At 46.5% G+C, this 12,615-nt stretch overlaps 1 protein-coding gene across 1 annotated transcript in view; it reads left to right on the forward strand.

Moving 5' to 3' along the window:
• The first annotated feature begins 3,504 nt into the window (after window positions 1–3,504).
• The window catches only part of YWHAZ (tyrosine 3-monooxygenase/tryptophan 5-monooxygenase activation protein zeta), a 28,374-nt gene continuing 19,263 nt past the window's right edge, over window positions 3,505–12,615 (forward strand). Inside the window, exons 1-2 of the mRNA XM_059836112.1 lie at window positions 3,505–3,544; window positions 6,092–6,395. Of these exons, the coding sequence (XP_059692095.1) occupies window positions 6,102–6,395 (294 nt within the window). The 5' untranslated portion in view covers window positions 3,505–3,544; window positions 6,092–6,101. The remainder of the gene's footprint in view (window positions 3,545–6,091; window positions 6,396–12,615) is intronic.

Below are 12,615 nucleotides of genomic sequence, written 5' to 3' on the forward strand. Positions count from 1 at the left end.
GAGTATCTGTTCAAGAGACAGCATATGCAAAGGTGAGTAATGTCTAATTCCTTGGATCTGTTTCAAATGGCAGCGTTCATGAAATCCAGAGGAGTGGAAATGGTGTTTGGCAAAAATAGCCGACTTGAAGGGGAAAGAGTGCAGAGTCTATTGACATATGGGGCTGTTAGCAAACAAAAACTATGGTTAGTGGCAATTAGGGTTGTTGCAGGAGACGTTCCATTCACTCCAAAAACAGAAATAATGGAAAGGAGTGAATGGAAAGGCTGATGTTTTCCTTCCACAAAACTATTAACACTGCCTACAGTATTGCAGCCTACTTCACAAGGGGTTCCCCTATATTTCCTGGAGATATCAAGAAGCAATACATACCTGTGCTTCATCTAATATATGCTCCAGCCTGGATTCTTTATGCACTTTTAAGGATTATTATTTTTCCTGTATCAGTTAATTTTTCATCATGTTACCACAAAATATTCAAGTGCCTCCGAAAAATGTATAGTCTATATTTGGGTGGTTGCCATTTCAATGAGACTTTTCTACAAAATAAAGGTTTAAAGCTTATGTTAAAAATGAACTCTGTAACATAACTTGAAGCAAGTTGCAGCAAATGCTGTGCCATCTTACCATCTGTGTTCAAGTACAGCTCTCAAGCTCTCCTCCTATTGCTTCCTAAAGTGGAAAATAATGATAAAAAATAAAAGCAGATAAGATGAAGCAGCATTGTGTATTGGAATACATTATGAACCTCAGCCTTAACGATGCTTGTTTGAAAAACGAACTCCTCTGTATTGTATACCCCAAGAAAGCATCATTGGGGAAGTAAAAAGGAAGGTTATATTCTTCTTCACATTTAAATTAAGCAACAGTGATGTTCTCACCTGACACAGCTAGTAAATTTTGGTGAGCTTTGCTCTACCCAATATTGCCCACTTTGCTTTTTTTTTTTAGCTCTCTTCATGAGCGTTCCACCAATATTCCAGAGGAACATCAGCGAAATTCATTAAACCTAATGAAAGTAAATGGAAGGCACTAGAACTGATGAGAAATCAAAAAAAAAAAAATACCCTACTGTTAAATCAATGTCTAATATAACAGAAGCTGCTGGATGAAACTTACACAGAGAAAAATGTACATTATAACAAACCCCGACATACATCTTAGGCAATGAGAATGGGTAGTGAGAGATCCATAAACAAACCCCAATGCCACCACAGAAAACCTAACTGTTCTTTATATGATACAATTTTAAGGGTAAATGAAAAAGTCCTATTCTTAAAAAGTCAACCTTGTCACGCAGAGCTTAAAATAGCACCTTTCTGATACTCAGTCAAAACACAGGATCGTTGTTTTGATGATTTAGAAATAAAACCCCCATTCTGGTCACTTTATCGCACTCTCAGGTCTACAGTCACTTCATCATTGCAGGGTGGAAGGAAGACAAGGAACACGCCAAGAAGCTACCCCAGAAGTGCCTGGAAAAGACAGAGGGAGGCATGCAGGCAAGACTAGGAGGCACGAGGCAGAAGGCAGCGCATCTGCAGGAGAACCTGTTGATGCTGCTTTCTCTGGTGCTGTACCAACCTGGTCCTGGCCAGTCACTAGTCAAGAACACAAATACATTCGTAACTTCCTCTTGCCTTCCAAGAAGCAAGCACCTCACTCTTCCTATGCTATTCCCAGACACTGCCCTACGAACAGATTCTTATGACTCTGTCTACATAAACCCATGTCCATCCTGTCCTGTGGCTACTTCTGTGTGAGTTGTTTTGAACAATTAGTCAAGCAAGTATTTGTGATCCGAGCAGGAATCGCTCAGAAAGCTGCTGCTGCTTGATTTCCAGTTACGGCTCCACAGTTGGGATACAGTAACCGACCACGTGACCAGAGCCTGAGGTTTTATATGAAACCTGCATTGAAAAGGGATCAGGCAGAATGCTCACCAGGGTCTCCCATAGGCACTAGAGCCTGGAGCAAGCCCCTGGGGGGGAATCTCCCTCTCCCACTAGAGATGCTCCTGTTCTGTGGCATTGCCTGATACGTGAGTCTGGAAGAGAAAATCTCCCTACCCCCTCTATCCTACCTGACCCTTTTCAAAAACAGATCGAGGTGCTTTCTCCATCTTATTTCTAATTCTGTGAGATAGTGCTGATCCCAGAGCCCAGAAGAAAGCATACGAGAGGTCAGGACACCGCATACTTGAGACAGGGAATCAAGCTGGGGCAAGCTCTTCAAAAAGGGGACAAGTGAATGCAGGCTTTGAACACCTTTGGGAAACACTTTTTTCAAAAGAACATTTCCAACAACAGCAATGCTTATTATTTTAATACTCTTCCTACTCCTGTCAGCACATTCTCATCAACGTTTGCGTTTGCGTGGTGCTGGCCGAAATTCCCGTTTGCCTTTCCAAGGGAGAGGCTTGCAAAAAGACTGCTCTGCATCTGCAAAGCCCGGCACAGTGTCCACCCCACCAGTCCCAGGCAGGGTCTCCCAGAGCTCTGCCGCCACTCCCCGGGGCTCCTGCCCAGGCTCCGTGTGCTGTCCTCTTCTGGGTCTTTCCTTTCCAACCCACAACCTCCTTCCCACTCCCGGGCCGGGATTTGGTTCCTGGCACACGGCTCCATGCCCAGCTCAGCACAGGCAGGACGTCAGACAGATCCACGCGCACCGGGACTGCCCCCCTCAGTACACCGGAGCTCCACCACCAACCCACCCTCCATCACAGGCGCCCACGTTGCGGCCCTGCAACGGGAACGGGTCCGGATGCCCAGCCAGGCCCCGCGGGGGCTTGGCAAGGGGGTTAGTTCTTAAAACTCGGCCCTCGTGGAAAACACAAAGCCAGGAGAGGTCGCTTGGGCTGTGCGGTAAATGGGGGGCGGGGAGGACACCCACACACAACCCACGGCCACATTAGGCGGTGCCGGACCCCCCCCCGCTCCCCGTTTCCACACGGCGCCCTGTGCCCAGGCCCGGGGACAGCTCCGCCACCGCCGATCTCCTCAGCCGAACAGCGGCGAAGGCGAGGAAGGGGATGTGGGCTCCCCGCCGGGCAGCGGCCGGGCCGGGCCGGGCGAGACGGCTGGCGGTGCGTCAAGAGGACAGGGCTGAGGGGGCGGGACGCCGCCTCGCCCGGCCCGGCCCGGCCCGGCCCGGCCCGGCCCTGCGGCAGCCCCGCAGCGCGGACAACACCCCCGCTCGGCTCCGCAGTCGGGCGGGGGGAGACGCGCGCGGCCGCGGGCGGGGCCGCCGGTTCTAGGCGTATCCCGCCTTCCCGCGCGCCGCCGGCGCCCGCGGCGGTTGGCGAGGCCTCCACCCTGTGGCGCGCCGGGGGAGGCGCGGGCTCGTGCTCGCGCCTTCGCCGTTGCCATGGCCCCGCTTGACGTCACGGGCGGTGCGCTGCCCGTGCGTTGCGGCGCGGTGATTGGCGGAGACGCCGTGTGTGGCGCTGGGAGAGAGGCTGCAGCGCAGCGAGCCGCGAGACAGGCACAGTCCGCGCCGGCCGCCCGCCCCGAGACACCCGCCGCCGCGCTCTCGCCGCGCACAGGTAACGGGGCCTGCCGCGCCGCCCCGCCTCCGGCCCCTGCGCTGGGCGACCGCCCCGGGACGCTGCCCCCCGCCCCTGGGGTTTGGGGGGGGGGCCCCGAGCGAGGCGGCTGGCGGGCAGCGCCGAGCCCTCCCTAACTCCCTCCCCCCCTCCGGCTTCGGCGGCGGCGGCGGCAGGGCGGCTCCGCGGGGAGGGAGCGGGGCGGCGGGAGCAGCCTGTCCCGCGGGGGCCGCTGCGGAGGGCGGCGGGGGCCGCGCAGGTGAGGCCGCGGCTGCCCCTCCCCGCCGGTGAGGGGGGGAGGGGAAGAGCCACAGGGGGCGGCGAGGCGGGGGAGGGGGCGGCAGGTGAGGGCCCCGCCCGTGGCGCGGCGGGTGGGGGCGACCCGGCGCCCGTGGGCGCGTGGCGGGGGGGTGGGGGGCGCCGCCTCCGCCGGGCGGGGGCGGGGGGCCGGCGCGCGGGGCGCGGGCGGCCGCCGCTGGGTGTGGTCTCCCGCCGGGAGCGCTGCCCGGGCGCGGAAGAGCCGCAGCGGCCGCCCCTCGGTCGGGCTCGCTTCCCTCCCCTCTGCCCAGCCCCCCTCCCCCCCGCCTCCGCCCATCTTTTCCTTTTCCCTCCGCCCCCACCCCCCCGGCCGAGGGGTCCGGGCGGTAGCGGCGGCTCTCCCGGGACGGTGCGGGGGGCGCCGCCGCCGCCCCCTTTCCCCCCCCCCCTCCCCGTCCCCCGGGGCTGAGCCCGCGGCCTTCCCCTCGTCCGGCTGCTGCCGCGGCGGGAACGCGGCATCCTCCTCCGCTGCCGCCCCCGGCGCTGGGCGGAGGTGAGCGGGATTAACGCGCGCTGAAGTGGGCTGGGCTCCGGCGCCGATCCGCCATGACAAAGGCGGCCGGCGAGGCGCTGGGTGTCCCCGCGGCGGTCGGATGCGGCCGCAAGCGCGGGGAGGGGCGGCCCGGAGCGTGCCTCCTCGCCCCGGGGGGCCGCGCGCCCGCTCCTCCCCCGGGCCGCTCCATTTTCTGCTGTCACCTCGTGTGCGGGGAACCGCGGGCAGCGCCCTGCCCTCGCCGTGCCTGCGGGCGGTCGCCCTCGGCCGCCGGGAAGGGCGGGCGGCCTGGCCGCCTGGGGAGGATGCTGCCGTAGCAGCCTGCGGGCAGCCTGGGGGCCCGGTAGACGGGCGTTGGGGCCGGCGTTTTAACCACGCTCGTCCTGATCACACCGGCTGGTAAATAACCGTAGCCAAAACCTTGCCTTAAAATGGCTCCTTAACCCGCTGTTCGCGGTGCGGTCAAGTTTTCAACGCATGTTTGCAAACGCTGCGGAACAGCTGCTGAGTTTGTGCCCCGGTGTTGGGGGTAGGAGCTATTAAAACTTTCCCTTTCAGGTGACTGGAATGCTAAACCGTGCTTAATTTATTCATAAGTGGAAGATAGTGCTACTGTTGTTTGTGGTAACTAAATGAAAAATGACAAAAAGATTAGTGGTTAAAGATTAAGATGCTGGATTGTTGTGTATGGAACATACAGAAATACATGAAGCATACGTGACCAAAATTGGTTCTTGCTTTAATAAGCTAGTCAAACTTTAAAGGATGGTGTATCCCAAAGCACATTGCCAGGGCCTCAAAATGATCAAGTCAAGATACAGAAAAAGATGGGGGGTAAGGGAGGAGTATTCTTTCCTGATGTACCGAACACCCCCCCACACACACACCACCCTCCCCGTTATCTCTGTTCAGCAGAGCTTGATTTTTTTATTCTTATTTTTTTTTTAAAGTGCTCATAAGATGCAGGTAATGAAGCATCTCAGCCAGGTTGTGCTATCTCAAATACTGATGCTGAAGTAATATTTTTAAATAGTAAAATTTCCTTTTGTCTCTGAAAGCATAGTCTCTCAGGCTGAGAAGCAGTACCTTGCTCAGAATGTCTACCGTATCCTATTTTGGGAAAGGAAGTTAATATTGTTCAAGGGTGTACACCTTGAAATTTAGATATTTTGTGGATTGTGACTTTAACATCCAGTGTGGGATTTGATTTGCAGATCACTGTGCCAAGTCTTTCTGCATGTAACTGTAAGATTCTGTTAAGACACAGAGAGTTGCCTGGTACTGTTTGTCTAGCCTTTATTTGGTCTGTTCCTGTGAAGAACTTACTGTTAGATATTTTCTTTGTCAATTCTGTTATATTGATAATTGGATGCAGTTGATGCTGCAGCTTGAATGTAGCCTTATGAGAGAGTGATGGCAAAGAACTGCATTGTTTATGTGCATAAGATTGGAATGATTTGCTTTTATTTCACTTTTGGATGCTTTTGTTTGCATTTATTAAAATAATAACATATTTTTAAAAGTTAACAATTTTTCAGGAGGATGCTGTGACTTTTAAGTCTTCGATCCACATATCCGTGTGTTAGAGCATTGAGTGTTTGTACTTGTGTTCTGGATTTCAGTTGTACCTCTCACAGTTCTAAACTGCTTAGAGAATGGTTGCTCTGCATATGAAGTTAAAACACCTTTGTCCTTGGTCAATGTCTGAATAACGCCTCACTATTTTTCCTCTTTAGAAATATCAGCATGGATAAAAATGAGCTGGTGCAGAAGGCCAAACTGGCTGAGCAGGCTGAAAGATATGATGACATGGCAAGTTGCATGAAGTCTGTGACTGAGCAAGGAGCTGAGTTGTCCAACGAAGAGAGGAATCTTCTCTCTGTTGCCTATAAAAATGTTGTAGGAGCCCGTAGGTCATCTTGGAGAGTCGTCTCAAGTATTGAACAAAAGACGGAAGGTGCTGAGAAAAAACAGCAGATGGCTCGAGAATACAGAGAGAAAATTGAGACTGAGCTAAGGGACATCTGCAATGATGTGCTGGTGAGAAATAATGAAACTGTTGATCCATTTTTACTTAGAGTTACAGGGTAAATGGTGCTGGGCCCTCTGGGACTACTTCTAGTCTGTCAGTAAAGCTGTGGTCTCCTATGATATTTCTGAAGAACAAGATGTTAAAGTCTGACTTTTCTTTCCTTCTAATGTGTTCATTATTTATATACAAATCATCATAGTTATGAATGCTTGTGAATTTGGAGATGTGTTGAAGCATTATTGTATATAAAGTAATAGGTATGCAAAGTCAACATACTTTGAGACTGAGCTAGATGCAAGTTTAGTTTGGGGTTTTCTCCTCTCCCCGCCCCACCCCCCCCCCCCCCCCCCCCCCCCCGGTGCAGTATTTGTATCCTAGATTGCTTTGATTTCTGCAACTTTAATAAGCTCCTCTAGTTGTAAGAGGTAGTTCTTACTGTACGGAAATTGTGCCCCTCCCTGGGTAAGATGATGTAATGTTAGTTATGACTCAGCCATGCAGAAAATTGTCTGCAGGAAGAGGCAGTAGAAATGCTGTGATACCCTCTTAAACTTAAAATTTCTAGTAGCGAACTAAAAGCGTGTTCAAGTTAGACGTTTTTTGTGGCTTGTAGTTATGTTAAAATGTGCATGTACCCAGCAAACAACCCTATATTTTCGTTAGGAGACTGATTGATGAAATCCGAACCTCTTCCAAATGCTTATTCCGGATTGTCAGGTTTTTTCAACTGCATACGCCTGTGGTGCTTCAGCAAGCACATGATGAACGGATGTCTGGTCCTGCGACCACTTGTGAGGTAGATGTTACTGTCAGCAATAGAATTGTCCACTGGATTGTGGACCCTGGTGGTGTGTCATCCCATATGTGACAAGGGATCACGTACCTGGAGGTGACAGCATAACGCGTGATATGAGAGAAGTGTTAAATAGCTAAGTATGTGCTTGAAGATCTGATGTCAAACAAAAATTAAGATCAATGAGTAGCATAAATTTTGCTTGCTGTGTAAGATAACTAAATGACATGGGCGGTGATCGCTTCTAGAAGACTGGTTCTCCAAGGGTGTGTAAAAGTCGGCATGGATAACTCTGTGTCTTGGCTTCCAGTTTAGGCTGGCTTCCATGGTTATTGTAACACACCCAGTTTTGTATGTTTTGTTATCTTGTGTAAGGATAACTCTTAAACTGCTATGAAAATGGAAATGCCAGACTTAACACATAGCAAAGAACTGATTTACTAGTGTTGATAAGTGGTGGCTCATCTATTTAAGCCAGGGAAATAAGGATCCAAATCTGGCATTCTAATTTCTTGTTACTTATTTTAAAAATTAATTATTTTATTAATGGGGAAAGCCCTCAGGCGTGGATGCTTTCAGTTCAGACCGATCTGAAATTCCTTTGTAAACTATGTTTGGGATTAAGAAATCATTTTAATTATGTCATTGGGCTTAGAAACCCCCTTTTAGAAGAACTTAGTGTTTGCAATTAATTTTTTTTCTGATAATGGAAACCAGATTGAGGTGAAACTAGCTTTTATTGTGCATGCTAAATAGAAAAACTAAAACAAAAAACGAGCTTTCAAGTTTGCTGCAGCAGCTGAACTATCTGGGGGGGGGGCACACGGGTGGAGAATCTTCTTAAATCTTCTGAACCTCAAAATGGACTTGAATTTCTCTTTGTGTTTAATGAGAGATACATGCATTATTCAAGTAAATTATTATTCTTTGACATGTTACTACTTTTAGGCAGGTAATGTCTTACTAATTTTTAGTGTTGCCAGTCCAATTTTTCTTAATAGGTTAAGGAAAAATTACCATCCAGAAGAAACAATGCCTCAGGCAGTGATTAGCAGTAATAAAACTACTTTTTTAGATATATGTTTAAAAAGAAAAACTTTTTTTTTATTCAAGGGATAGGATTTAAAAACGCTTTCAAATGGCATACACTACATTTGACATTGCTAATTGCATTGAAGAATTAGCTTTATATTTAAAGACATATTCTTGTTTCTTTGTTGGAATATCCTGTTCACATACATTCTTACTTACCTAGAAAGATGACTGACTGTATTGCTTTATTTGACATCCACTTTGCTTTAACAGCGAAAAAATAATTCTGGTAACATATTTAGGTTTTTTTATGAACAGGAGTCTGCACAATGCTACATGCAAACGTAGAACTTAATTTTTTTTTTTTTTTTTTTTTTTTTTTTCAGAAGAGCCTCTGTAATTTTTTTACAGCATAATCTGGTCTGTAACTGTTCACAGAAGTGAAAAACAGGGCTTACCAAATCTTGATTGGTGTGAAGTATGCCATTAATAGGACCGGAAGTGTTTAACAAACTTTCAAAGCTTTCAGTTATGAGCCTTATCAATTACCGTACAAAAGCAGATCGGAAACTTTTGTATCTTTTATTAAGACTGTGAATCTGTTTGAGCTGTTGTTGTGTCTTCAATTGCCTGCTAGGCTCTTGAGTAATATTTAATACCCTGGGGTGTTACATCACAGCTGAGTGTGGAAGTGACTGGTGTCCTAACTTCAGTGTTGAAGGGAGGAAACCAATTAAGAGAATGTGTTTGTGACTAGCAGAATGTAGCCAAAGCTGGCTCCTCTGCAGCCTCTCACTCTCTTCTGTCATTTGTTGGAATCAAATTACTAGTGGATTGGAAGAAATAGCTCCTCTAATCCAGTAGTCGCAGAGTATACTACACTGTGCCTGGGTTCTGTTCCCAGCTCTTCCACTAACTTCTGGAGTGAGTAAGAGCAATTAATGCTGGACTTTTCTGGCTTCGTAACTATCAGTGATAAAAATTTTAGTGATTACATGGGTCGGGTCCAACCATTTATTTTTCTTCTTTACACTGACCTTGCAGCAGGAAAAGCCAGCATCTACATCCTTACCACTTCCGAAATCCTCTCTCATTTGAACTTGCTGTGGAGTGCCTCTACAGCTCTACAAACAGCTGAACTTGTCCTGTTGTTTGCTGCAGCCTCTGAATGCTGCTGTACAAAGAAGAGACACCTAAAATCTCTTGGTCCAGCGTCATTTCTGTCAGATATCCACTGGAGTATTTTCAGGTGTAGTATAACCAACTCTATTTTGGAGTTGGTCTGGTAGTGCTGATAAACTGCAAATAATTGTGACACGTTGTGCATAGTACAAGTTCCTTGCACTGTAACTATAAAGAGTGAACTTCCAAATTCTTCAAGAATAATATAGTGTATGTGGGGAAGGAAGTACATTGCCATACTCGAGCATCTTAAATGTACTTGAGTATTACAGAAAATTTCCAGCCTCAGACATTTCATACTGATACAAGAAATTAAGCTTTTTGTTAAGTACTTTTCATCATGTTAGCTAAGTGTGTGCTTCACATCCTGTTTCCCTTTCTATAGTAGAAGAGAGGATCTGTCTAAAATACCAGTATAATGATCTTTTATTTGTCATTTCCATAATAAAAATTGTTATTAATCTAACAGGTGTGGATTTTCTTCAAAATGCTTTTTGCAGTTGGTGAGAAACAGAGATGTAGCTGAAATGGTTCAAATTAAATCTGTAGTAAGATGAATTTTTCAGCTAATGAGGATTTTGAAGTACAGAGAAGAATGTATGTAGAGGTCTTTGAATAGCTAAAATCTGATACTGCTTGCATGTTAGAAGTTCTCAGGAGCTCTAAACTACTAGTAGGTTTCAGGCAGTCTCTGATGTGAGCTAAATGTAAACTAATTGTTTAAAACATGACTGACTGTTTTCACTGTAGTATGAATGTAATTCTAGACAGTTACGGTCTCTTCCCTAGGCTGTGGCACATATAGCAGTAGTCCCCTGCGTGTGCTTCGAAGTATACCATGTGTGACAGTTCCCATGTTCTTCCCTCATGCCCAGTCTTCTGGGTGATGTCTCTTCCTCCCCCAAGTTCCCCCACATTCACACCTTAAGTAAATATCTTTGCTTGCAGTGCCAAAGCGCTGTTTCACTGTTTCTTTTCCCTTTTGGTTGTTCCCCTTAAGGTTTAGAGAGCTTCTGAAACCTTGGCTCCCCTTCAGTGTTCTACAGTTACTGTTGCACATAAGTGCAGCTCTTCCCTACTCCCTCCCTGCCAGAAAAGCTGGAGGTTAGTGGGGCTATTCACGATCCTCTCAGTAAGATGAATTGTTTGCTTTCTTTGACAGCTTGTTATTTCTTCCTAACTTCATGCTCAAACATGTAAAATGGTCCTCCTTGTGTGTACCATTATACTACATTGTACTCCTTATACTATTTAGATTTCTTTGCCCTTGTTATGGATGCTTCACTTTTAAAAACTGGTAATTGTTGTGAGAAGAGAAGGTGGAGTTAAATGTCAGCTAAGTGACTTCAGGTTTGTGATTCTTTCGTACGTATATTGTTTGGGGGGAAGTAGGAGCAGGTTTAGTAACCTGTCACGGGGCTGCAGTTCACTGTGGGGAAGGGACCGTAATTCCATTCAGAATGCATCTAAATGGCTTTTTAAAGAACATACCACAGAACTAATGCGTATTGCCGTCATACTCAAATTACTGTGGGACTATTTTCTAGTTGCCTACAAACATCTAATAGGTTACTGTGTTAACATCTATAAAATCTGTTTCTGCACTAATTCTTGATGACAGGATTAGGAAATTTAGTCCTCTCTCCTATAGGAAGCCACATGCTTTTTGACATGCACATCTGAGTGTTTTTTAAAAGTCAACCGTTGTATGCTCAGTATGTCCTCCTGATGGTCAAAGAGCACAACTAACCTATAGAGTGGCGCTAACAAGCAAATGAGTAGATTGCTTATGAGCTCAAGTGACTGATTATACCATATAACCTTCTGTGCTATGAAAATATCTGATACTAACAAAAAATTCAATGTTCTGACTGAAAATTGCTACCTTTAGTTCTGTGACTCCTACAGGCTGCACTTTCTGTCCTGTGTCCTTTACTTAATGTTTTCAGAGAAGAAGGGGAGGTGTTTGTAGAAGCTTCTATTTGCAGAATGTCAATCACAGAAATGGGGTGGTTAATTTGTTGAAATCCAGGAGTGAGTAATTCAGGTTGGAAGGGAGGTCATTTCATTCAACTTTGCTCAGAACAGACCCAGTTAGATCACGTTGCTCAAGGCCTTGTCAGTCAAATTTTGAGTATATTCAAAGGTGGATATTCCACAACCTCTCTGTCCAGCCTGTCATGATATTTGGTCATACTTACGGTTAAAAGAAAAAAAAAAAATAATCCTTGTATGTAATCAGAACTTCGCATGTTCCAATTTGTCTGCTGCCCAGTGTCATTTCACTGTAGACCTCCAGGAAGAGTCTGTCTCCATCTTCTCTAGGCAGCTGTACAGAGCAGGAAGATGGCTGGTCTTCTCCAGGCTGAAGAAACCCAGCTTTCTCAGCCTTGCTTTGTACATCATGCGCTCCAGCCCCATCCATAATCATGCTGGTGGCCTCCACTGGACTCGCTTCAGCATATCCATGTCTGTCTTGTACTGTGGAGCCCAAATGTGGACATAGAACTCCAGATGTTATCTCAAGTTGTTAAAACTTGTATTAAAAGATGGTAATTGGTCACATGCTAGTGGTGTATGTGAAAATATGTGAGTACCTCTGGTTCACAAATGCTTCTCTGAACTTCTATATATCGCAGAGCAAAATGTAGCCAGGGTTTACTAACCTCCCAGGATGGTTGCAATTTAAGCTTTTGATTAACCCTCCAAGTCTAGTTTTTTCAGTTAGGGTTTGGCTGGTATAATTGCTCACATATATTGAAGGTAGGAGGCTGAGGCAATTTGCATCAACCTCATGATTTCACTTTGTTAATCCTTCAATCACTTCCCTGGTTGTAGCTACGTCCCTTCAGGGTTTTTCTTCTGGCTGTTGGATTTTTAGTTTGTGGGGTTTTTTTCTTTTTCCTGCAGTGAAAGCACTGCCTAAACTAGAGCAATTTCCTTTATTTTTTTAAGCAAATCCATTTTTTTTTTTAAGAAAATTAAACTGTTGAAAAACTGTTGAATCTTGGATAATTAAAACAACATTCATGGACCAGTTCAAATATGAGATGGCTTGTGTTGGTTTTTATTTATTCAACATTGTTTGTGTAATTCCTCGTAAACATGAAACTTCAGCTTGTGTTTGCAAGGATTTTAGATTCCAGCGTATATAAGTAATTTACTGGTCGTTGGGCTGCATGAGCAAAAGTGAGCTAGTATTTATTAATCTTAGCAAGAAA

The sequence above is a fragment of the Gavia stellata genome, chromosome 3, assembly GCF_030936135.1.
Source record: "Gavia stellata isolate bGavSte3 chromosome 3, bGavSte3.hap2, whole genome shotgun sequence".
Lineage (NCBI taxonomy): Eukaryota > Metazoa > Chordata > Aves > Gaviiformes > Gaviidae > Gavia > Gavia stellata.